The sequence below is a fragment of the Equus caballus genome, chromosome 1 (genome assembly GCF_041296265.1).
Source record: "Equus caballus isolate H_3958 breed thoroughbred chromosome 1, TB-T2T, whole genome shotgun sequence".
NCBI lineage: Eukaryota > Metazoa > Chordata > Mammalia > Perissodactyla > Equidae > Equus > Equus caballus.
The window spans coordinates 7,336,793-7,363,366 of record NC_091684.1 but is presented as its reverse complement, the minus strand read 5'-3'; the positions used below and the strand labels follow the sequence as shown (position 1 = coordinate 7,363,366).

Below are 26,574 nucleotides of genomic sequence, written 5' to 3'. Positions count from 1 at the left end.
AGGAACACTGCCTTTGGGGACCTCTGTGTCCCCAGCACCTAACACAGTTCCTACCACATAGTAGGTCCTTGATACATATTTTTTTTTTTAACAAGACAGCCCAATATTTCCTCTTCGATCTGACTGCTCCACTAGAAAAGTAAGAGAACCTGGAACAGCAAAAACAGCAGGTAGTGAGAACACAGGTGGGACTGAGAGCCCGCAGGAGGTGCTTAGTGAAAGAGCCTTAGAAGGAAGGATGCCCAAAGCTACAGGAGAGAGGAAGTCAGAGGGGCTCTGGAGCGGCCTCTTGCCACCTGATTCTGGCAGAGCTCACTTTCTCCACGGTCAACTCTGAGGGCCCCTGGGTTTCCCGCTGTGGCTGTCAGGACAAATGCTGCTTCCTGCTCTTCTCCCCAGCACCGTGAAGAAGCACACCCTCGGGGTAGGGTGTAACCAAGCCAGATCCTGCCAATCCTAACCCTGTCCCCAGGCAGCCTGCACCATCCATCTGGGCCTCACAGAACTCTCTCTTCGGAACAATAGGGCTCACGTGCCTCACACAGCTGTGGTGAGCGTCAATGGGGCAATTCAAGGATCAACACCACCAGTCCCCTTTGTTCAATCACTGTCTCTCAACTCTCCTTGCACACAGCGGTCCAGCCCTGCCACTCTCCTCCCTGATCCTCCCTCCCTCCCCCATCGCCCTACTCCTTCACACCAGCTTTCTTCACACAGGCAATTCATATGGGCTTCTTTACCATTTTCTCCTGGGCTCGCGCAGTTGGAAAATATTGGCCTGGAACTTCCAGATCAGGACTTCACAACTGCATCAGAATCACAGTTTTCAGGTTAAAAATATAGATTTTCTAGACCTCACCCTTCTCAGAGCCCAGGGGTCTGCATTCTTAGAAAGTTCTCCTGAGGCTTCTACAGGACACTTAGGTGTGAGGTCCATTTGATCCTTTAGGAGATGGTAAAAACCCATTTGGGTCCTTATAGGTCTTCTAAGGGAGGGTGCATTGCACATGGAAAATGCCCTGTTAATACTCCCTGCATCAACCCTGCGTCTATCAGGCAGGAAGCAGTATGAACTCACATTCTCAATAGTCTCTTGTCAGACATGGAATTTGCAGTTGACCACAGCACGGGGTGGGCTCTGAATGCAAACTGTGCCTTCAGCTCAGGGCCAGTTTGGTGACTCATCTCTGAGTTCTTGGGGAATGGGGTTTCCCCGTGCAGAGTACAGAAGGTCATAAATCCCTACCACCTGGCACTTTGAGTGTGGGGAAAGACGGAAGGGAGTGTTCAATTTAAACACAGCTGCTTGCACAGAGGCAGCATCCTTAAAGTGCTGGTCACAGTGAGCCTGGGCCCTGGGGCCACATCTTCCCACCGTGGCTCTGTGGTAGGGCTGGGGATGACAGAAAAAAAGCATATTGAAAGTTGAGCACCAATGACTCACTTTCAGGGAATACTGTCTCCATGCCAGGCCCGAGGCTCAGCCCTTTCTATAGATTATCTCCCTTAGCCCTCCCAACAACCCTATATTATCACGGTTCTCATGAACGCAGATGAGGAAACTGAGGCTCAAAGAGGTCAAGAAATTTGCCAAGGTCACTCAACAAGCAAGACCCCAGGAAATCTAATCCTGTGCCCTCACTCTTAACCACACCACCACCTTTCATCTGCTGTCTCCTCTCCCTTGGTTTGGCTGAAATGCGGACATAGTCTGCCCACCTATGTCCAGTTTCCTAATGGAAGTTCGCCAAAATGATGTCAGATAGACCTCAGGAGCCTTGGCAGCAAATGCCCTGGATCAAGTCCCTTCACCCATAATAAAATTCCCAGTGGAGACCTCAATCACCAGATGCACCTCCTGATGCAGCAAAACTAATTTCAGACCTCTGACCCCTTGCTCCTCTTCCGGGCCTGGCCCCTGACAGCCAGCCTCCCATTGGCAGATGCCAGGAGGGGCTGGAAGAACATGGCGAGTGGGCAGCATTGAGCCCCAAGGGTGGTCGCTTCACCTTTTGCCTCTTAGATTTCCCTCCTCCTGCATTTGGCTACCAGCCATTGTCAACGGAGGTGAGTGGTTGAGGCTGCCAGGAGGAGCATCAAGTACACGCTCAGGCAGGAGGCAGGCCCCAGGGATGAGGCAGGGCTTCCTGACCTGTTCGAGGGGAGGCAAAGCTAACTGAAAGATGTTTTGCCCTTTGTGAAATGCCCTTTTCTCAACCCTCTTCACTCTGGAGGGCTTAGCGCCTTCACTGCAGCCAGAGCCACCAGCATATTCCGGAAAAAGCATCACTTGGGGGCCAAGATTTGAGGAAGAGAAGCGAGAGTCTGCAGACTCGGATCTGGCTCAATCTCTACAGCTGAGTTTGGAAAGAGGTGAAATTGTCTTGCTCCTTTCGATAACTACGAGAAGAAAGGGAACATTTGTTTACCTGCTGTTGCGTCTCAGTGACTTCTTTATTCTCCGATAATCAGCTGTCTTGAAGCCCAAGCACTTTCATTTTCAAGCACTTGAGCACTTTCATTTCATAAGACCTAAGGGCTCACCCCAGCCACTTGCAAACATCCATCAGAGCCCATTTCTCAGCTCTGGTGGGACATGCAAACACCCGGGGAGACTTCTACTTCTGGCCACAATGGAGAAACCAGACAAAAGCTATGAAACAATGGTTTCCAGACACTGGGCAATAAGCAGAGTGGGGCTCTGATCCTGGAGGGAGGGGAAACACGAGAGAGGTGAGCCCTATAATTGTCCCCACCTGGAGGCGGTTTCCAGGCTGCAGCTCAGGGAGGAGAAACTCAGAGAACCCAGGGACTCACTGAGTGAAGGAGGCAGAGCTCAGGATTCGGAGAGGCCAAGATAGCTAGAACTCGCGGGGCCAAACACCGAAGAGGAGAGAACTCAAGGAAAGAGACTTCTAGCAATCTGCAGGGGGTCCCTGAGTCTTTGGCTGAATACTGGTTTGCACATGCTTGAGGGAAAACAACCTGAAACCAGGAAAAGAACTACCAGAAAATAGTAGGTCGAACACTTCTGGGACCTCACCCAGAGCTGGTAACAGTTCATGTTCCCACGGGCCCCGGGAGAAAGATCTCACACACGTGAGGCATCAGCTAGACTCTCACAGGGTCATGCTCTAACAGAGGGACTAAATCAACCTTAAAGCAGGGTTTCTCAGCCTCCGCTCTGTGGACATTTCAGGCTGGTGATTCTTTGTCGTTGGGGGTGGGGAGCTGTCCTGGGTATGTAGAACATTTAGCAGCGTCTCTGGCCTCTACCCAGCAGGTACAAGTAGCATCTTCCCCAAGTTATCACAACCGAAAATGTCTCCAGACATTACCACACACCCACTGGGGGTAAAATTCTCCCTAGACTAAAGTCGGCTGAAAAGTAAGCCCTGAAAGAATCAAACTGTTTTCAAGGAACTTAACGTCATGCCAGAACAAAGGTCAATGCTCTCCAAAGGACTACAACCAAATCAAACAGCCGCTCTGGCTCTCAACAGCCTAGGCTGGGCCACGGCATACATCGTTTTTAAAAGTTCACCATGAGGAAACAACCCAAATGTCCATCAATAGATGAATAGATAAAAAACATGTAACATACACATACAAGGGAATATTACTCAGCCTTTAAAAAGGAAATCCTGCCATTTGCAACAACATGGACGAAACTAGAGAACATTATGCTTGGTGAAATAAGCCAGTTACAGAACGACAAATACTGCATGATTCCACTCATATGATGGATCCAAACTAGTCAAATTCATAGAAGCAGAAAATAGAATGTTGGTTGCTGGGGGTTGGGGGGGGGGGAATGGGGAGTTGTTGCTCAGTGGGTCCAAAGCTTCAGTTATGCAAGATGAGTAAGTTCTGGGGCTCTGCTGCACAACACAGTGCCTACAGCTAAGAACATGGCATCGTGCACTTTAAAATATGAAGAAGACGGATCTCATGTTAGGTGTTCTTACACCAAAAGCAAATAAAAAAGCAACATGCAGAAGAACACAGGAAATTTTTGGAGGTGATGGATGTATTTAGTACCTTGATTGTGGTGATAGCATCACAAGTGTATGCATATGTCCAAACTCATCAAAACATATATATTAAATATGTGCAATTTTTTGTATATCAAAAAAATAAAAATAAAAGTTCACCGTGATTCATGTATTCAGCCAAAATTGAGTACCGCTAGCCAAATCCAAAAAGTAGGATGAATAGGAAGGGGAGGTGAAAATGACAGGGGTTTGGGGAAATATTGAGAAGCATGGCCAAATGGCAATTGCCAAATACAGAAACTTTCCCTGGCTCATCTAATGATTAAATATATTAGAAACTGTCACCTCCAGGAAGATGAATGGTCAAGCCTTGGCTTGGTGGCCCCAGCCTGCACCTATCATCAGAAAGGTCTCAACAGTCAATTAGGAGACGCCGACTCACAGTGAAACTCTGGCAGATGCAAGCACATCTCTGAATTCTCCATGAAGTTGGTGAAACCATCCACGCTCTGCTTCACAGGGAATCTCAGAATGCGTCCATGCTTGCAATGACAGTGGTCATAACCCAAACACAGGTCCATCCTACTGCCCAGTTATGGCTATCTGGATGTCTGAAATTTATCAAATGTGTATGCAGGGGGAGAAATGGCCTTCACACACTGTGCTTTTAACAGTTTTGAGCATTTTGGAGTGAGAAGGGATCAAAGTTCTGCAAACATGAAGACACAGATCTTTAGCGCCCTCACCGCCATCTGCTCCCATCCTAGTTACCCTCCAGCACAAGAGGTCTGCTCATCATTCCTGTCAAAAGGCATTTAAGTAAGAGAGTGAGTGTGGCTGGACCATCAGTGGCAGAGATATGCTGGGTCACTGCTTGTCCCAGATGAGAGGCAGCACCTCCAAGTGTTAACACAGCTCAGGACTAAGGTCACAGTTTTAGAAAAATGCCAGTCTTACATCTGAAACTCAACTCAAGCAGATGTGTAGGTCCTCATGGGAAGGACTTGAAATCCATAAGGTTTTTATGGAAACAAAATCTCTCAAACTCACTTTTACTGGAGAACCAGTTTCTTTAATCTAGCAACTTTGTGCACTGAGAGTTCATTCCAGTGACCTGGCTCATTTTTCACCCCACTGGGCACTTTATGGTCAAGGCCCCGGCAAGTTAACCAATGGCCTCAGAGCCTTGGAGAGAGAAGGGGTCACTGGGCCAAGTCTAACAGGACCCAGCGGCTGTTAATTGTGCTCTCTCATCAGTTCAGCTTGGAAATTGAGCAAGGAATTGCCTTCTTCCTGGGTTTCCTAATCTAAATGGTACTGACATGCCCCAGTGGGAATAATATGAGAAACAGTCCAATGGATGTGGAAAATTTTAAATTCTGAAATGTTTGCTATTGAAAGAACAGAGCTCAGAATTCAGAGAGACAGGAAGCGCAGATCCTATCTGACAGTTTTCAAACCTGGCCTGCCCGCGAGCGGAAGAACCAGCCCCGCCAGGACCACTTCTCAAATCACAGACACAGTAAGGACTGTCCAGCGGACCAGGCTGATTGCCGTGGGAGGGGTCTTGGACTCATTTCCACAGAAGACTTTAGCCTCTAGGTTACATTTAAGCAGCAGGCACACAACCTCAGTTGTTGGCTGAAACTGGTAATGGATGGGGAGGGGGCACGAAAAAATGCCGTAGCTATGATTGCCAGTCTACTTGATGTTTTTTACAATCTCCTACAAAGCTGCACTTTCCCACAGTGTTATCTTGCACGTTGCTATAGAAATAAATGAAGTTTTATGCAGACAAAAAAACGGGGACGCCAGACCTGCTCTTTGCCATTTAGGGTTTAAAATGGGGCTATAAGGCTTTTGTAAAACACAAGATGATATCATTCAACAAGTTTTTCTCTCTCTGGAGGACTGAAAAATAACCTCAATGAAAATTATACAATGATAAAATTCTGTCCCCATCTGATTAATTAGTTGTGAATAATAACATCTCTGGTTTCTTTCAATTATATTCTAATTGCACACCTTTTGCTCTGGTTGATTGGGCAATGAACTAATGAAAAACTATTACTGAATTTAATTAACACCATTATTCCTGTGGCCTTTACATCTCTGTTGTGAACATGGAAATTCACAATCCCAGGGCTGGAACTGGAAGAAGCCAGCCTTGAACCCTGTGGAACAGGTTCTCGCACTGCCCCGAAATAAGCAAGCCCAGTGTGCAGAACAAAAGATCTGGACTTCTTGCCAGCATTCATGGGCAGCTTTTCCTAATAACAGCGTCAATATTCAGAAAGCCTGCCTTTTCATAAAACATTAGCAATTTGCATGTTACATTTATCAAAAGAGATGGGTAAGTGAGCTATATGGGAGTCAATTACAATGCCATTCATAATTTATTCCATGTACAATAAAGAGCTGATCAGATTTCATGTGTGTTTACTTTCAGAAGGATAACCGATCGTGGCTTATACTAGTTGCAGAATACAAATATGTTTCTGAATAATGTCTTTATCTCACTTTGATATTCTAAATCTCCGATGTTCTCTTTTTTCCCCCACAAAAGCAGTTTCTGCTTGAAAATTAGAGCTCACCCTCAAAAAATAAGAGACCATTCTTACCCACCTAACTTAAATCCTTCTATTTCAATTCCATCAAGGTAAGTCAGAGATAGTCTCCTGCATAACACATGGGGAAACAGGAATTTGTTTTTAAAGACAGATGATTGCAAACTTACAGAGCTAAGAATACTTAACTCAAAAATTTACTGTAGTTTCTAAATGAGGATACAAACTATCAACTGTTTGGAACACTATTAAATGTTTATAAATGCAGACTTGCGTCATGTGTAAATTACATCAATCCAATGCTTCCCTCCTCACATTTCAAAAGCTGAAATAAATTAAGAGATGAGAAAGTCTTTTCCAAATTCCTTGGGAAAAACTATAAACAGATGATTAATCTATTAGACCAGCTAGAACATCTGAACTGTCTGCCTGATGAGCAAAGCTCCATTTCTCTGGATGGGGTGTGCGCCCACCGCTCCCTGCCCAAATTCAGCCATACCTCGTATCTGCTAGCTGTCTGCTCAGCTGTCTTCAGGCCTTGATACATGTGGATGATACAAACTTTGGCTTTTCTCTGGGAGGGAAACCAGTTACTCTTCACGAAATCCATGACCATCACATGGTTTTTCAACTCTGTGCTAAAGGTTTTTATCTGAAAAGTCCGGCGCACAGCCGTTTCCGCGTGGCGGGCAGCATACCCTTTCTGATGAGTTTTTGTAGGAATTCCAGAGCGCTGCATGATCCCCAGAATCTTGTGACTTCAGCTGGTTAGCCTGGCAAACACAATTTTCTTTGTTTAATCCAGGTATCGAATACAGCAGGAGGGACTCGGGAAGTGCCCCAGCTAGGACCTCTCCCGATGTTTTCCAACTCCAGAACTAGTTGGTCCCAGATCCCAGCTGCAAAGCGTGTGGGATGTGGACGTGGGAACCTCGCGGTGACCTTTCCATGCCATGAAAATGCTCCTTCTTGCTGCCGTCCCTCCCTTTCCAGCGCTCCCACTTGTGTTCTCCGGTCAGTCGAAGTCTTCTCTGATTTCAAAGACACCTTTCTCTTTCCTGCTTCATTCAAGTCCGGAACGCAGAATTCGCCCGGTTACAGCAAGGTTTAATATGTTTTCAGTCTCAGACCCCTCAAAGCCAGATAAATTATTTACAGGACACCATACAAAGGAAGCAGGAGTGATAATTGCTGCTTTTTAGAATTCCTGCTTTTTCTCGCCAGGACTGAAAGGAACAAGTGCAGACTCCTACTGACACAAAGAGTGACCTCAGCCCCGGCAAAGATAAGAAACACATTCAAGTGAAAAAGAGAACAAGGGATGGCAGCCAGCAGGCGTTAGAAGGCAGGGCCCTGTGAGGAAGCCCTGTGTGCCAGTCAGCAGAGAGGGGAGTGCCCTGGCTTAGAGAGGGCTCTGGTCCTGACTCAACCATGGGAAGTCTCCTCACCAACTTGAGCCTCAGTTTCCCCACGAGGAAAATTGGGATAAAAATACCTTCCACTCACAGGATTGTTGGGAGGATCAAATGAGTGAAATGGTGAGAAAATGGCATGTAATAGAGCCACATAAGGCATCATTTCTGAAGTGTCGTTGTGTGTCTTCTTCCCAAATTATTTTGCGCAATGCTCTCTCTATACGTGTAATATAACGGAGATTTGCACGATGCTAAAAATGATTGGATTCTAAGTTTCAAATCATTTAGAAATTCAGGTGCATGACATACTCGTTTTCTTTTCATTTCATGTCTCAGTACCATTTCTATTAGCCCAGTAATTCAGAGGTGGCAATTACAAGCCTTGCTCAAGGGTCTGGGCCAGGAGCAAGCAGATGACGAGCGGCATGGCTGTGCTCCACATCCACACACAGAACTCTTCTCTGCAGGCGACTTCCTCTAGGCTTTCAACAGAATGCCCCCTTGAATAAGTCTCCCGCCCCACGTGGAAAGCCATGAGCAAGGCCAAGTGAAGAAGTGACTGCACATAACTTTCCTGAAAACAGAGTGTCAGTCCCTGGCCCAGAACCACACCCTTCCTGGGGTCGGCAGGAGCTTTGCAAATCATGTCAGCGGGGCTAGGCCTCGCACGGCAGAATGCTAAACTTCCCCTTTGGAGGCAACAGAAATGTTGAAGCTGAGAACGAAAACAGAGGAGGAGATGGAAACGACTTCAGAGATAATTTAGGCCAATGTTCTTACCTGTGTGTCTTAACACTCGGGTAAGAGAGTTACCTGACCCACAGAGATTAAACGCTGGCCCAAGATCACACAGTGAAGTGGAGTTCCCTGTTCCTTAAACAGGACACTGTCCGGTTCTGCCTGTCGTTCTCCCAAGGATGTAGTGAGAATACCAAGATCCAACTGATGGCAGCCATGGTTCCCACAGAAATGCCAAGACAACCAAGACTGAAGCCAAGAGGCATGCTGGAAACTTCCCAGTGAGCTACGCCATGGGCGCCATCTTAGATTTGGAAGCTCCCTAATAAAGACAGCAAGGGAAAAAAATTGAGCAAAATAAAAAATTAAAACTAAACAAGGACAGGAAAGGAAGAGAGCATCCGCTTGGCTCTTTGGGTGCTGTGAAGGCCATTCCCTGTGTCCTCACAGCCTCCATTTGAACCGCTCCCTGCTGGCGCCCATCTGTCCCCATCCAGCAGCTCCTGCAGACATGATAAAAAATAACAATGTCTTTCCTATCACCATAGCACACTAAAGGACCCTGGGCAACGTGGAAGCCACCAACTACCCATCCAACTGCCTTGAGAACAGCCATGGGAGGTTTGCTAAAGCTGACTGGCGCTGGGCGAGCCACTTGTCACAGGCGGCAACAGCCTGCGGTGGCTGTGGAGGCTCCAGAGATCTTCAAGGCTGTAGCTGGCTTTTCTCTCTCCCATGACCACAGGCAGCGGCTGGGCTTTAACCAGCCAGGGTGACCACAAGAGAAAGCAGTAATGTGACCTTGAGCAGGTCTCCGGAATTCTTGGTCAATAGGACTGGATGGAAACCTCAGGATTGTCAGATGTGACCCCTCACGGTATAGAGAAGGAAACAGAGGCCCAGAGGGGGGAAGCTTGGCTGAGAAGTCGGGGGGCTAGAAAAAGCACAGTCGGGGGATGGGCCCCCAAAGGAACTAGCCCTTGATTATGGACAAGTCCCCTCCCCTCAGGCTTCAGTTCCTCCATCAACAAGCCCCCTGGCTGCTCTGACAGCACAGAACATAAATGTGTCAGTCCAGACCATGTGGGGACATGGCAGGGAGCAGCTCAGCCGCCCAGGGCAGGCCCTCCCCAGGAAAGGTAGTGGACCCTCTGCAGATGAAGCCTCCCCTGTCTGGGCTGCTGAGGAGGGCTATGGGGGGCTCGCGTCCTTCCCTCCGGCCTTGGAACCAGGGCTGCTCCTTCCCACCAGCACCACCATCTCCACTGGCACTCTCCAAGTCAGAAGACTCAGTTCCCTCTGGCACTCACAGTGCCGGCTCTGCAACCTCAGGGAACTGCAAACCTAATGTTGCCTCAGTTTCCCCATCTGTTTAATTGGATAACAATAGTGCCTTCCTCCCTGGGTTTCTGTGAAGACTGAAGGAGCTGGCACATGTAAAGTGGTTGGGACAGCCTGGCACTGGGTAGGTACGTGACAGGCAACAGCCATAGTCACCCCCTAGGGGCAAAAATTTCAAAGGAGTAAATCTCCAGGCACATTATTTTAATAATAAAGAAGGAAAATTGTTAAGGAGGAACAGGAACTGAACTGGATGTCATGAGACCTGAATTCCAGGACTCCTGCCACGCCTTGGTGCCCAGAACTGGGACAGAGGCCAGCCTTGGTTTCCTCAGATACAAAGTGGAGATAGCACTTCCCTGAGCAGGTGGGTGTGAACATTGTGTCCAGTAGTCAGTGTATGTGAAAGTTTCATCAACTATGTATTTTAAAACTACTCAAATGCAGGTTTTTAATACCAGATATCAAAAAGCAGTGAAAGGAGGAAGCGCCAGGCACGAGCCCAAATTGAGCTAGTCCTCACCCAAAGGACGGAAAGTCAGTTACATTTACCATCACATCTACCATCAGGAGAGAATGGCTTCAGGCAATGTAATGCCATCTCATGCACCCAGATTGCCTGAGGACACGAGCACTCTGGGCTGCCCAGAGCCCTGTTCTACCCCCACCTCCACCCCAGGGCAGCTGGCCTGTCTTATAAGAACACCTGAGCCTCTGACCTCAGCTGATTGACTCGGGAGTGGGCACTTGGCCCAAATGAAGCCAGAGTCCATCCTGGAGAATCTTGGTCCTGGAGCTGAGGCCATGGGACACAGCATGTCAGGCACTGCTAGTGAAAATGGCAGCTGACACAGAGAGAGGCAGAGGCCAGAAACGGGAGCATCCTGATGCTTCTGGAGCCCTGGGTCCTGCCTATGGGTTCAAAGGGAGACTCTGGTATCTTTATACTACTTCCTCTTTTAGGCTTAAGCTATTTGAGTTGAGTCTCTGTCACTTGCAACCAACAGAGTTTGGGCTGGTCCTTGAAAATTCATTACTTATTAAACAAACAGACGTGAAGAGCTTCTGCATGCCAGGCATCGTACAGGCACTAGAGATGCACAGATGAAAGGGACAGTCTGCTTCCACCAGCAGTTCACTGCTCCGTGCCGTGAGTGCTTCCTATGAGGGAGGTTTGCACCAAGGTGATGGACAGAGACCCCGGGAAAACCTCGCAGAAGAAACAATACAGCATTGAGTCTTGAAGGATGACTGGTGTGCTACTGAGCCCCTGTGGCTGGCATTGCCCAGACAAAAGTCAACTGTCGGGCTTCACTTTTCATTTTCTCTTCATATATTTTGTCATAAAGCATTCACAGCCGTGAATGGGGAAGCATTAGCTGAAGCCATATTTACTGCAAATAATCATCACTCTTGATGGAAAACAACCAGCTAAATTCTTTGCTGTTTTTTTCTTAAACCAAATAACTCAGTCGACTATAAAAGTTAGATCTCTGACCTTATTAACGTCCTGCAGAAGACCCTATTTAATTTCCTTAAATTGGTCCCTGGGGTGACTAACAGAAACTATAACATTGTTAGCAACTGCAATCCAATGACACCAAATCAACATGAATAGGCTTTGAATTTGTTTGGTGTTGAAATGTATGTGAAATTAATCTTGTATTTCTCCCATGGCCCGATACAATATGCAGGGCTGTATAGAATGCACAGTGAAGTATTTAAGTAATGAATTATTCAAAAAGAAAAGAAACTGCAGGTACCTGGTGCCAGAAATTCATGCCTGTGAATTCTTAATCTGTTCTCCAATGGGATTAGCATTTACGACTATGAAAGATGTCCTAATTATGCAGAGTTTCAGAGTTGATTTTCTGCAGGGCCTGCACAGATCTAAAAAGCATTAGGCAACAATAAAAACAGATGACTATGAATTTTTGAATTCATAATTTGGTTTCCCTTTCGGGGGGAAATGACATTTTTATTTATGGGCGCTTCACTCATCAGGTGGGAGCTGAAGTTTTTCTCTCTTCTCGGAGACACAGTCCTCGCTGTGAGCATGTCTAAACGATCATGCTTTAAAACAGCTGCGTGAAATTCACAGGGCTGGGGGACATACAACTGAGGCAGGGTATCTCTCCGCCTGTTAGTCCCCACACGCTGGGGTTCTAGAACAAGAGGGCTGAGAACAATGCAGCTGATCACGGGAACCTGTACCTTTTAACCGGGTTAGGAGGAGAATACGTGTTGCTTGATGAATTCCATTTCCTTGGAAATCATTCCGCTGTCCTGGGTCCTCATTTCAGAGATCAGTTACAGGTGCTCAATAAACGTTTGTTCAATGGATGAATGAAATGCAAAGGTATCAGATATCTTTTCTTATATGTATACCTTTTACCGTACTGTAAATGGAACTTTTTTCTACTTTTTTATACAATGTTTGGAAACTATGATAATGTGATATTTCTCCCAGCTCCCCAAGGGGAAGTGGCAAAACCAAGGAGAAAACTGGAGCAATGGCATGAACTGTCTCTCCACATCCATCCACAGGATTCCCTTTCTCCCCCTTCTGCAAGCAATCAATACTGATTTGTTTAGCACCCACTGGGGTTCCGATCTGTGCCAGCTACTCTGGGTACACATTCAAAGCCACTTCTAACGCTCTGAAAATCAAAGCAACCCACAGTTAGGGAGAAATTATATATCTCTCCTTCAAACTCACGAGAGGAGCAAGTTATTTGAAGACGACAGTGGTATTTTCATACTTTCTCTCCAATGTCTGAGTTGATTTTGAATAAAGAAAATCAATGACTTTGTTAGAAACTATGTTTGATTTTGAAGTCTATATTTTGTCGAGCAGGAGTGGAGATGAAGATTATGTCTGAAATTTTAAGGAAACATCAAACTCAATTTGCTATTTATATCCTGGGGCAATTTTACCCAACAGGGAATCCTAGAGTGTTGGCCACCTGTTGCTGCCCTCCCAGGAAAAACAGATGCCACGCTGGGTTGTGGGCAGCAAAGGTCAGGGGCCTCTTGCTCTGGGCCTGAGAGGGGACGCTCCACTCTTTCCATATTTACTTTTCACAAACGTGTTCACTGTCACTCTTGGCCACATCTTCTCACCTATAGGAATTAATTTTTCTGTGAGGGTGTTGAATAAATTCCTGAAAGCCAGTATTTATCAGTAAAATACTCAAGCCCCGGGGGAAAACCAGCGGCCAAGCACCAGCCAATAGTGCAGCCACTGACAACTTCCTGGACTCACACAACCTGGATCCCTCCCTCCCACTGGGACAGCAGGTGGGGGTACCCTTGGGTGGCAAGCCCGTGAGGACATCTGAGTGGTCTCCCCAGGTGTGTTCCCTCTTGGTCACCTGGTGGACGACCTCCCCCAGCCCTGGCCTGCTGTCGGAGAGGCCTCTACCAACCAACGGGGGGCAAACGACTTGCAGCACCCTCACTAAGCAGGAAGGTGGAGCCTGCTGGACGTGTCTGTCCAGCATCTGTGTCCAGCATGCACTGTCCCCCTTGCCCACTTTCTGTGTGTGGGCACCCTAGGTGTGGGGCGAGGCCACCTCCCTGTGCAAATCCAGTCTCTCCCCTCTCATGTGGCCCCAAGTCTTGGCCTCATGGTGCTTCATTCTCGGCTGCTATGCCCGGCCTGTGTTCCCAGCCAGCCCCATCACCGAGGGGAAATGGATCTCGGGTTCCATTTCTCCTCCCTGCGGGCTGATCACAAAATGCCCCTCCTCGGGTTTCCTGCGTGCTTTCTCTTGCCTGGCTTCGGTTTCCTGGCTCCTCCATCCTGCATCTGCTAAGGTTTCTCTGTGTTCCTCACCCTGCAGTTAAAATTCAAATCGGGTGACAGCCCTATTTTTAAGTGAAGGCAATAGGCTTCTATCGGAGCACTGAAATGACTGAGGAATACAGCGCCCAAGGAGTCCAGTGCCCTTGTTAAAAGGAAGAAAATAGAAAGTCTGACGGCTTTTGGTTTTGTTTTTGTTTTTTATATGAAGAATCTATTCGGCCAGCCAATTGCAAGGGCTAGAATAGTTTTTAAAGTTAGAGCCTGAGTCCTCTGAAGAGGGGAGGAGCAGCCCTTTGGGCTTCTTAGCTAGAAACTGAGTAATTCAGAGTCCAAGGCCGGGCTTCACTGCACAGCCCCAGAGGAGCTTCCTGTTGACTCCTGTCCAGACTCTCCCGCTCCCACCCGTGCCGAAGCCCACACAGTTCACTCCGTCCCCGCCACCGGAATTTCAGTGAGGCTGTGCTGCCTCTCGCTCGTGTACTCACTCCATGGACACGTTCTGAGCACTCCTCCAGGTGGCAGGCTCAGTACTAGGCAGTAGGAATACAAAGTTAAGTCAAACATAGTCCCTGAAGTCACACGGCTGTGGGAAGGTAAAACAGTGCAGCCACCGTGGAAAACAATACTGTGGATCCTTGAAAAACTGAACATGCAATTACCACGTGATCCAGCAATTCCACCTCTGGGTATACCCCCAAAAGAACTGAAGGCAGGATCTTGAAGAGAGATTTGTACACCCATGTTCATAGGAGCATCATTCACAAAAGCCAAAAGGTGGAAGAAATCCAAATGTACTTCAATGGATAAACAAAATGTGGTATATCCTTATGATGGACTCAGCCACGAAAAGGAATGAAGTGCTGACTCACGCTACAACATGGATAAACCTTGAGGACATTATGCCAAGTGAAGTAAATTAAATACAAAAGGACAAACTCTCTCTGATTCCACTTATATGAGGTACCTGGAATGGTCAAATGCATAGAGACAGAAACAAGAATGGTGGTTGCCAGGGGCTGGGGAAGGTGGAAAAGGGGAGTTATTGTTAATGGACATGGAGTTTCAGTTCTGCAAGATGAAAAAAGTTCTGGAGATGGATGGTGGCAATGGTTGTACAACGACATGAATATACTTAATGCCACTGAACTGGACACTTAAAAATGGTTAAGATGGTAAATTTTATGGTACATATATTTTACCACAGTTAAAAATAATTTTTATAAAAACCAAACATGGCCCCTACTCTCAAGGCTCTTGAATCTGGGGCCTGTGGGACAGGGGTCTCCAAAGCTAGTCTGGGCACTTTCACAGGTATAATGGAAAAAAAGATTGCAACTTATATTTTTACTGACTTGTATCTCATCTTTCTCAATATCTATATAGAACATATTAGTACACCAACTCATGGTCATACTGCATAGCCCTGATGGCCTGTGGGCCTACACCAGGAGTGCCCTAACAATGCTTTCCCAGCGGGAATGAACAATCAAAGCAGTTGGAGCCCCTGTCTTGGAGGACAGGCCTCTGCACCTCTGCAGAGGGCAGGCAGACACTTCCCAGAACTGGAACTGCTGCCTCCTCGGCGCAGGGTAAGGGTGGAGGCAGGTTGGGAAGCATCATAATCCAAGTTGTGCTGACAACCACAAGTGGCAATGGGACGTGGCCCTTGTCTACCAGGCCACCAAACCTGTGTTGAGAAGGGCAATAGAGGATCTGAAAACAATGACCCTGTTCCTCTCCCCTTTCTCCAGTGGGGTCAAGGAGAGTTCATGCATTACTCTCCTTAGGGGCCTTTTTCTGCTGCTCCTCATCCTGCAAAACTGTGTGCAGCTGAGCCTGGCAAAGCCACTGCTGCATCACTGCCACCTCTGCTCCTGGGCCCAAGCTTGCCCGCTTGCCCCAAAGAGATAGAGTGGGCTCTACCGGGATTAGAGCCTGCCATCATGTGTCCCACTGCGGTTATCTTACAGCCCCCACTCTCCAGGAACTTGTGACACACTTCTCCAGGACTGAGTGGACAGCACTGCCCGGGGTAACCTCAAAGCATTCCTCCCACTAGCCCTCAGCAGTGTCCTAGGGAGGGTCCAGCTGCTGACCATCCTCTGTCTTGGGTGAATTCCAGTTCCACCCCAGAGGGAGGAGAATTTTCTGAGGCTTCCAAGGAAGATCCTCGTCCCCATCTGGGCGTGCCGGGAGACACTTGTTCCTTGTGCATGGAGCAGGAAGGGGCTGTGAAGTCTGGAACTTCTATGGCCATCTCTCCCCTGAGGACAAAGCCAACAGCAGGGAAGCCAGAATCGATGCACAGAAAGCAATCAGATCCTTGATGACATAGGACAGTCAAATTAAAATATCCCTGAAGTCTACCCACTCTGGACTTGCCAGCGCCACATGCAAATAAGCCCCAGACACTATTTTAACTCAGTTTGAGTTCATTACTTGCACCCGAAAGCATCCTAATTACGTGCTCTTTGATTTGCTGACTTTAATTTTTATTGCTGGCTTTCATAGACCAGGGGACTTTCTGGACTTCACTCAGCCTGGAACTATTTCCAGTGGGGCATAGAGAGATACGTGGGCTTCTGTGCTCCATTCTCTCTCAGGAGCCAAGGAGCTCCACCCTCCACCTCCTGGTCACTATTCATCCTTCTAATATCAACACCACTTCTCTCTACACATGGACCCAAGCACAGCCACAGAAGACAACAGGAGGGAGAAATGAGACCCAGTGTGTTTACTTGGAGCAAAGGGGAGAGCCAAGCACCATGATTGCCAGCATCTCTATCACTCTCACTCAGTTTCCCATAGTTGTCTCATTTTCTCCATATCTCACCTGTCTATTAGGGGATACAGGGACATTTTTATGTTTTCTTATATCTCAGCCTGTTGTGTTCACACGATGCTTCCTACACTGTGGTCTTTAATCTGATTAATAGTCTTAAGCCCCATTTTTATTTTATCTTGTCTTGTCCTGCTTTTATTCTATCAATCAAGTCACTCTACAGAAAGTAACCAAACTAACATCGCAGAAGCTCATTCTTCCCCGACTCCTATATCCTGGTCTCATTTATCTTGCTGTTGCTCTTTCACCCCATTTCTTTCAAGAATTACATGAACATTCACATGCGCTAAATTAGAAAAATACACAGCCTCGTAAGAGGGAGTTATCATTTGCATAAAATACTGCCGCCTGACAGCCTTGTAAGACACTGTAGACAAGACAGAGCTTAAACGTGAAGTTCAAGGCCGCCTCGCCATACACAGCAGATGTCTCCCTGAAAAACCCAGTGTACATCAGGAATATTGTAGTTTGGGTCATGCCTGAAATACACAAAAGGACGTGGATTTTTTTTTAAATAAACTGGTAATGAGTTATTTTCTACAGTTACGAATGCTTATGAGAATATTAATTACTTGCAAAGGTCGCTCCAAGTTTAAGTTGTTGCAGCGTTTCCTCAAGCAGGTTCTAGCTGACTGATAGCTTATCTCTCCATAAGAGAGCTCCTTAAACCACACAACCCCACTGACCAAAGACGATTCGATAATGGGGGGAGGTTCCATTCAAGCTTAGCCAATCACATTTTCTCAGCGAAGCTGTGTAATCGGGGACAAAGAGACTGAGTCAACCAGCTCTGAGAGGCCAGCTGGGAGGGTGATGAGACTGAGGGTTGCCATTTTGACCAACCATGACGGGACCATGTGCATGGGGATGATCAGAGAAGCTGGGCTGCAGAAAGCAGACAGGCAGCAAAGATGAAAGGGAGGAGAGAAATGCCACAGCACCTCAGTCGTGCCTGCCTGTCCTGACTGTATTTTGGATGCAAGGAATACACTTTCATTCTAACCATCAATTCCACATTACTTGCTCTTACATGAGTAGACTTCTGTACCCCGCAGTTGGAGCAGTCACTCTGGCTGGGATGTGTTGGCCGATGCATTGGACAATGCAGCACTAGCGTCTGGGGGCCTCTCATCTACCCTTCTTTCTCAACACCAGAAGTTTCTCCCAGGCAGTCAGCTTCACTCATTCTGCCTTCTTTTCTACTTTCTTTCTAATCTACCAGCTGTTCACGAATGGCCTCTGGAGAGGGCTTCAGGGACACACTGCCAATTATCTTCTGAGAAGAAGCCCAAGACCACATGATGGGAACTTCCAAGGCTTAGTGCTCTCATACCTTGGTTATAACTAATAAAATTTTCGAGTTGAAAGGAACTTTATATTAAAGGACCATATGGCCCAAATTTGCAATATAATCCTGATTTCAAAGATTCTGTTCAATTTTCAACCAATCTATTCCTATTTTCATTTCAGAAAATGTTCTCCTTCCTTCTGCTGGGACCAGAGAGTAAGGATGGACCCAGTAGCTGTCTCAAGGAGCTCACAATCTAGTGGAAGGTTCAAGACGTGCAGCGTGTTAGGATTCTTGGGGCTGCGAATGGCAGAAACCCCCCTGCACCAGGCTGGACAAAGAGAGGAATCCATTGGCGTAAGGACTCCAAGGACAGAGCCTAGAATCAAACTGCCAGAAGGGCAAGGATTTATGGGGAGTCAGGAACAACGGGACTCTCCATCTGGACTCTCCCTTTGCCTACACCATTGATCAATTGATCAATAAAGTAAAAGAACAATGTCTCTGATAAGGGTTGGAGTAAAGATTAAATTTTAAATAGCTCAGGGAAGTGCCTAGAATGATGCAAAGTAGGAGCTCAATAAATTTCCCTATTGCCCCGTCTAGGTGTCTCACAGTAATTTTGAAACAGTGAGGGCCAAATGCAGGAAAGCCCAAGAACATAGTTTGTAACCTGCCATGAGTTGGGTGGGGTGTAACGGAAAATGGAAGACTGGAGGAGAAACGGGGAAAAAACAGAGATAAAGTAACTTTTAAGTTTCTGGGGAGAATCTTCCAGGGTTGTTTGAGTCCAGTAGAGAGATTCTTTCCTCGTAAAACTGGGGAGGTGTATTCAACCTCTCACCCTCCCAGGATAGTTGCTGAAATTATCTTGAAGAAAGCTTTGTCATGGAGGAAACCACGCCTCCTAAATTTCCAGCGAATGCACAGATAAGTGCAATATTAAAAATGGAAATCTAGAACTAGAAAAATAGAAATGTATTTATAATGTGTATGGAATTGAGTCAGAAAGTCTCTGGAGATTCAAGAATGAATTTGGACTCGGAGAGACTGATGAGTTTGTGGAATTAGCATATAAGTGTTAATTAAAAGGATGGTGAGCATTCTTAAATCAACTGGCATGGATGGATGTGGCTTAGCAGAGCAGAAGTAGCAAAGCTCAAGGCGACAGAAGAGGATCCAAAGGACCAAGGACGAAGCTGCCCTCACTGCCCCTGGCTAAGGCTTCGCCAGCGCCCGGCACAGAGAGATCAGAAGGAAATAATCTGAAGTGAGGAAAATGACTTATTTTTTTAAATGGCGAAAGTACTAATTATAATATAAAAAAAAGAGACAAGTGAAATGTCTAAGCAAAAAGAGGAAATTATAAATTATGTAACATAAAATTATATACACACAGAAAGCAATATGAAGGGAATATGATAAAATATTAACCGAGGTCTGCTTGTGTGCTGGGACAATAGGCAACTTGTTCTTGCTGCTTTTCTTTTCCATAGTGAATATGTGTTATTCTTCATTAAAAACGATTTTAGGAAAATTTATTTAATGAGGTCTCTTATTTCTGAAGGGAAGTACCTCAAAGATCAAACCGATGTTTGAAGAGAAGTACTTGGAGCACAAATTAGATGGTGTAACACTGACAGCACGACTGGAGCTTCCCGTGCAGAGGGCTTCACGGAGAGAGGCCGCTCACTTAATCCTCACAACCACCCCCGAGGTGGACACTGTGATTCCCTCCACTCTGTGAAGGGGGAGGTGAGGCCTGAAAAGGGAGTGACGTGCTCAGGGGCCCTCACCGGGGCAGAGGCACATCCTGGAGGTGGACTCAGGTCTGTCTGACTCAGAGCCCACCCTGTGAACCTGTAGGAGAGCCAGTGAGCCCATCCAAGCCCATCCTGTTCAGATAAGGTGCACCACTAAAACTAACATGAGAGTTGCTCGTTTCCCTCTCAGAAGGATCCTGGGGTAGATGCAGAAAACAAGTACCAAAGAAGTCAGGCATAAACCACAGTCGCACAGCTGGTAAGGGGTGGAGTGTGGATGCTCCCCTCCTTTCCTGACACCCTGGTCCCGTCCCTCAACACCAGGAGAGCTGGGATTCCAACTCTGCTCATCCAGACTCCACCTCTGGCCCAGGGTTTTTTTCCAGGAAATCCAATAGCACATTCAGCAGGTGCTTCCCAGGGGCTAATCACCAGGGCCTCAAAGACAATGTCCCTGCCTCAAGGAACACAATTCCACTGGGATGTGGGCATGCACACAATTGCACCCTGTCTCAATGACCACGATGGTGGCAGGTGTGAGATTAAAAATCTTCCATGGAAGACCCAGGAGGGTGCCCACGTGGCCCAGACGATAGGAAAGAGCTAGTTACTGTCTGTGGCAGGCCTGCAAATGGAGATCAATTCCCCTGTTGATTTGAAACCAGTGGCCCTCAAATCCAAGACTGGGGCACAGGGGAGAGATTCAGCTTACCGTGGAACCCAGAGGGACCTCCTACCTTTCTTTACCTCCTGTCCTCCCTGAAATCTGGTCAGCACCCTGTTGATTTGAACGTCTTTGATCAGTAAATGCAAAGGCTACATGTCATGTATAATACCAAGCAGAGGCCTGACATGGGAGCCAATCTTCCCGCTGAAGTTCAAACTCCTCTCTCCTGACCCAGGCATCAGTCCTATTGAGTCAGTCTTAGTGACACCCACAGTGAGCTGACACGGATGGGTAGAGAGGAAAGAACAGTGAGAAAGGGAGCTGAGCCCCTGATTCCAAATTCTGTCAGTAATTAGATTCTCTCCCCTTCCTATTGCTCCTACCCTCTTGTCCGCAATCGGTGGTCTTGAATACTAGACGCATTGAATTTTATAACTGGAACCAGCCTTAGTGCTGTCTGCCTCCTATACGTAACACAAGAAGAAACCAAAGCATAAAGGAATTAAGAAACTTGCTCAAGGTCACAGAGCCAGCTAGAGGTGCCCTTTCCTTTTATGCTAAATGGGAGTTGTTTGGGGATAATATTAAACAGGAGCTAAAGACTCTACCCTGGGGATTATTTCCAGAAGCAGAGGCAGAAACTGGTTAAACCAGCAGCTTGGGGAAGCCTGATGACTGGGGGAACCCAGAGGTCAAAGAAGTTTCCCACCCACCCCCCACCCCCGCCCCGTTCTCTTCCCTCTCTGCCTTTTCTGTGATATTCCCTCCCTCTGCACATCTCTAATAGAGCTTCCCGGCCACATGGAGTAAAACCAAGTAAAGAAATTCAGATTTCTGGTTTGAAGGGATAAAAGGCAGGCTGTGTAGTCTGCAAAGCCAGAAGTGGCCCCACCAACCAGAAGTCAGGGCCGTGCGACTCTCGTCCCAGCACTGTCATTTGTTCCATGGAACTGACCAATCAGAGCCTGTTTCTTTTTCAGTAAAATGGGGGCAGTGTTTGCTTTACTTGCCTTAGAGAGTAGCCTGTTAAAGAAAAAATTATTCTGATACTTTAATGATAAGGAAGACTTTATTCAAGGCTATTGCTATAGGGGAGAGAGATGAAGCTCAACTGAATACAACAAGGTCAAGTGGGGATTTACAGCCAAGAAGCAGGATGAGTGGTTGGTGGATAGAAAATTCCCAAGAGGAAACGTCAAGAGTTGGGGTTGGGGTTGGGGGGGGAGGGGTGGATTCTTGCTAAACTGACCTAACAGGATTCCTGCTAAAGGCCAGCCAAGGTAATCAGATGTCAAACATGTGAGATGAGGAGCTTGATCAGATATCAAGCAGAGGGGTATTCTTGCTAAGATGGGCTGGGTGGACCAAAGACAGGACAGGGGTCAAGGTCAAGAGCTAGAGGAAAAGAGGTCTCAAGGACCAAAAGTTAGGTCAAGGAGAGAGTTTCTGTCAAGCCACAAGAATCAAACAAGACACTGTAAACTGCGTGTTAGGAAACCATAAAGAATGGTTTACATAACTTCGTTATGTTTCTGTTTCTTATGCTCATTCGCTATGAGAATTATTTAGAAATAATTTGTGTTTAATAGCTGGTAAAAAACACACAAGTCTAATCAAACCAAACTCACAATCTTCAGGCTATGGAAACTCTGAGAAACAGAGTTCACAAGTCAATGATGTTATGGCCATCTGGCTAATCTTTTTTCACCATCATCATAGCTAATGGCCAAGTCATCAGTGGACCACTGGGGGGCTGATAGTATTAGGTGACTGAGTTGACGGGTCCAGCCAGAGCCTGTAAGACCCTTGGGATGGTTCCCCCTGCACAGTTGGGATGTGGCTCAGAGTTCAGCCCACAGAGGGCTGTGCTATTCCTGTACTTCCCGCCCGGGGGAAAACAAAAGTAGAAATAACTCAGAGAGGAAGTTTCTCATCGTATATCAAGTCTTCCTGATTATTTTAAAGACGGCTATTTAATATACGCCAGGATTTTAGGAGGGCACTTAAAATTGCTTCACACATTTGAAAACATTGCTAGGAAAAGGATCACCTGGCCTGATGGGTGGTTTTTCCTGCCGTGCTGCATTTACATGCTCACTGATCCATCCTGGAACCTTTCGTGTGTGTCCAGAGGTACAGCAGCAGATGAACTTAGAAGACCCAGAACCGAGGACCCAGGGAAGCAAGTTACACCTGACCAAGGGCAGACCGATGGGGTCAACAGTCCCATACAACACAATATAGACCACGCGGATGAATCACTGAGCCCTGGGCCATCCTCTGCCCAAGAAGCCACGTTTTTTCTTCACCCAGGGCTTCCATCTTATGCCTCCTCAAACATGAACACCTGTTAGAAACAGTGCTGCCTGTTGGTCTATCATTGGGGAACTCAAAATTATCAAGGAGTGTTGATGCACTAACACCCATCACAGATTATCCTTCAAAAACATGAGGAAGAAAGTCAGGTCTTGTCCTAAACGAAGCCTTCCATGATTCCCCAAACTCAGTGTGAACCCTCTCTCTCTCAAGTCTCTGATAATCTGCAGGTTCTCTTCTGAGCACATTTTATTTGTTTTGTTCTGTGGTTATTTCTGTCTCACCCGCCATATTCCACCACTACGTTTGAGGACCTGTTGAGACCTTTCAAGTCAGTCAAGGCATAAGTTCTACTGGCCCTGAATGCAGCCTCACAATCGTCAATTACTCTCCCAACACACACTGCTGGAGGGCCAGAATTGGCCTCGGAAATAAGTCTGTTTGTCACCGTTCTGCGTCTTGACAGGACAGCAGGAAAGCCTCTTCTTCAGCCTGGTTTCTCCCTCTTGTGCCAGAGTGGATGGTTTCAACACTCTTAATCTGCCTGCTTTTGCCCTAGGTTCTCAGCTACATTCTAATAAAATGAGACACCAAACCCTCTCACCAAAAGCAAATGGAGCTTCAAGGCCCTAATTCGTGTGTCCTAACCTTTCTGAGTTGAGAGAATGGAGACAGACTTAAAAGGGCCCACTGTGCCCCTCCCCCTTTTCTCACTTCGACTCCATGTGACACAAGGAGGGTGTGGGATGTCTCACCAGCCACTCCAATCAACCAGTCTCTGTGGTCAACTTTTGGGAGGCTCCTGCCAGAAGCCCACCCCTGGCAGACATCTGATCCTATAGAGTCAGGGTCCCCCAAAGGCTTCAGATGGCGACAGGGAAAGCTCTTACTTACCAACCAGGGTAAAACTGGAGGTTTTCCAAGCAAAGCCTCAGCAGCACTGATGTTCCGCCCACCTCACTCCTGGAAGGATAAAGGCCTGGGGATGTCTTGGGTCAGCGAGTGGGTGGGCATTCCCCACTGGGAAGTCTTCCACCTTCTAGATGTGAAATATCTGAGAGAGGAAACGTGCTCCTTCCCCGCTGGGTAGCAATGAAGTACTATGCTATCTATACTGAATTCACTGGTAGAGGCCAGCAAGCATCGGTCCCGTAGACTCAGAGTCACCTGGGAAGGTAAAGACTGGGACAAGAGAGGGATATGCTTTTTAGAATAGTTGTGAGTGCTGAAGATTTGATTCCACTAACCTACTGAGTCTAATAAAAGGAAACCCTCTTCAAAAAGAGGCAACCGAAATATTTTTATGAAGGCGGAAAAACATGTCCCTGAGGAGCTAGGCAATAAACACATGTGAAAATGCGATAAGTGCACATAAAAGACAACTGCTCCACACTCAGCCATACCATGAAAACAAGAATAAACACACAGATGGCAGGTGGGCTCCCCCAGGCCCCCATCCCTGGGTCTCCGGTGCTCTCCAAGTTCCAGAAGCCCGAGGACTGAAGTGCACTCACAGCCTGTTGAGGCCATCTGGCTGTCCCTCATAGTCAGAGGTGACCTGGCTGGAGTGCGTAGCAAGGCAGGGTACACAGAGCTGCTGCTGAGACCACAAACAAAGTCAAACAGGCAGGGGTGCAAAGTCTGAGCCAGGTGGGCTTAGAAACCAGGAGCTGGAGGCCACTCCACGGACAGAGCCAGCAGTGCCGGGAGGGGAGGTGGCCAAGGAAGCAGAAGAGCTTACTGGCAGGGCCGCTGAACCTGCTGGGCTGGTATTTGGTTAAGGCCTCTGTAACCCCTGTCTCCTAAGACCAGTGGTTTGTGACTAAGGAACATTTTGCCCTCCCCACCCCCAGGGAACATTTGGGAATGTCTGGAGACATTTGAGGTTGTCACAACTGGGAGGACGTGTCATGGCATCTGGTGAGTGGAAGCCAGGGATACAGCTGAACATTCTATACTGCCTGGGACAGCCCCATGACAGTGGATTAGTCAGTCCCAAAGGCCAGCAGTGCTGAGGCTGAGCGAGCCTCACTAAGACCACGAGGAGGACATTCGCAGTTTCAAATGCAAAGTGGGTCTGAGCTTCCCCGTGGTTTGCACGTGACTGGAGGTCTCCACCTTCCTAGAATTTCCACTTTGAATCTCAGACCTACTGGCAAAGCTGTGCAAACGCCCTGATTCTCAATCACACCGTCAATGAAGTGATCCGAAATCCAGAGGGTCCTGAAGCCAGGATGGCTGCCTCCATTTTACCCACCAGGCGGTTTCCTTAGAACTATTCCCTCATGGAGGGGAAGACACCCTGAAGAAAACCAATTTAGGAGAAATGAATTGTTCCCTCCTCTTGCAATGAAACTGGAAAGCTGTCATTTGACTAAACAGGGGTCATTACCCTTTGAAAGATGTCTTCCCTTTTGTCTGATTCAAACTAGCCATTTTTCATGTAAAAAATAAGCTAACTGGGAAATTACATTTTTACTCTTTTATAATACAGATTACAGAGATGAAGGAAAATCTGTCATAAACAATAGAAAAAGCCATTATTCAGATGAAGAGCAGCCTGCAGGAGGCCAGTTTGCTTGAGATGGAAGCCCTAAAATCTGCAGATGGCTCCAGCAGTAATTCTCTACCTTGGCCGCACATTAGAATCACCTGGGAAGCTCTGACCCGCCCGATGATCAGGCCACACCCCAGACCAATTACATCAGAACCGCTAAGATGGTTCTGGATAGTGTGCAACAGAATCACCTGGATGGTTTGTTAATTCAGGTTGCTGGCCCCACCCCAGAGTTTTCAATCTGTAGGCCAGGGGTGGAGCCTAAGAATTTGCATTTCTAACAAGTTCCCTGGTAATAACACCGCAGCTGCTGGTCTGGGAATCACACTCTGAGAACCACGGCTCTCAGGAAGTGGCCCAGGTGTTCCCACCACTGAGAGTCACGGCTCTGCTGCTGCTCTGGGACGGACTTCACCGGGGAGGCAGGGAGGAGAAGCAGGGAGGTGGGGCATTTGTGCCTCTCTGCTTTACGAATCAATGCCATCCTGAAATTGGGAATCCCTTAATGAATAGAGTTTGGAAAAGGAAAAACGGTAACTGTGGAAAGAATCAACCTGGCAGCTGCCAACTCAACCAAGTGTCCAGGTTAACATCACCTGTAAACAGGTCCTGTGGCATCATGGGCCCTCTAACATGATGTGACAAGAAGGGCACATCGTCTCCGGGGTGTTCATCCTCAAAATTCATAACTTCAGCCCGATAATGAGAAAACATCAGAGAAACTCAAATTGAGGGACATTTTAAGACATGACTGATCATTACTCTTTAAAAATATCAAGATTACAAAAGTCAAGGAAAGACTGAGGAAGTGCCGGATAGGAGGACACTGAGGAGCCATGAGGACTCAGCGCCACATGGGGCCCTGGACTAGATCTTTGAGCAGAAAGAGGACATTAGTGGAAAGTCTGGGGAATTCCAGATAGGTCTGGAGTTGAGTTAACGGTGCCGTACCAATGCTAATGTCTTGGTTTCGATGAGTCCACTGTGGTTATGTAACATGCTCACACGAGGCAGAGCCGGGAGAAGGGAGCCTCTACTATCTCTGGAACTCTTCTGTACATTTAAAATTATTGAAAATAAAAAGCTAAAAAATGAGAACCCTGGGACTGTAAGATTTTCTCAACTCGTTTTATAATTTGCAATTTATGAAGAAATCCACAGAAGTGATCTAGATAGAGACACCACCATTCTCTAACTCAGTTCCCATTGGTTGCTGGTGACAAGGACAAGGTCAGGTACTTGATAGAATTGGGGACAGTACATGGGCAAATGTTTCC

General features: G+C 47.1%; 1 protein-coding gene across 3 annotated transcripts in view; it reads right to left on the bottom strand.

The window, feature by feature from the left end:
* Positions 1-7,878, bottom strand: part of C1H10orf90 (chromosome 1 C10orf90 homolog) — a 215,883-nt gene extending 208,005 nt beyond the window's left edge. For 2 of the 3 annotated variants that reach the window (XM_023637137.2, XM_023637146.2), the window contains exon 1: positions 7,062-7,875. In XM_023637137.2, coding sequence (XP_023492905.1) covers positions 7,062-7,301 — 240 coding nt within the window. In that variant the 5' untranslated portion in view covers positions 7,302-7,875. Of the gene's footprint in view, positions 1-7,061 lie in introns of all 3 variants that reach the window. The other variant, XM_023637159.2, reaches the window with a different exon arrangement.
* Between the last annotated feature and the right edge of the window lie 18,696 nt (positions 7,879-26,574).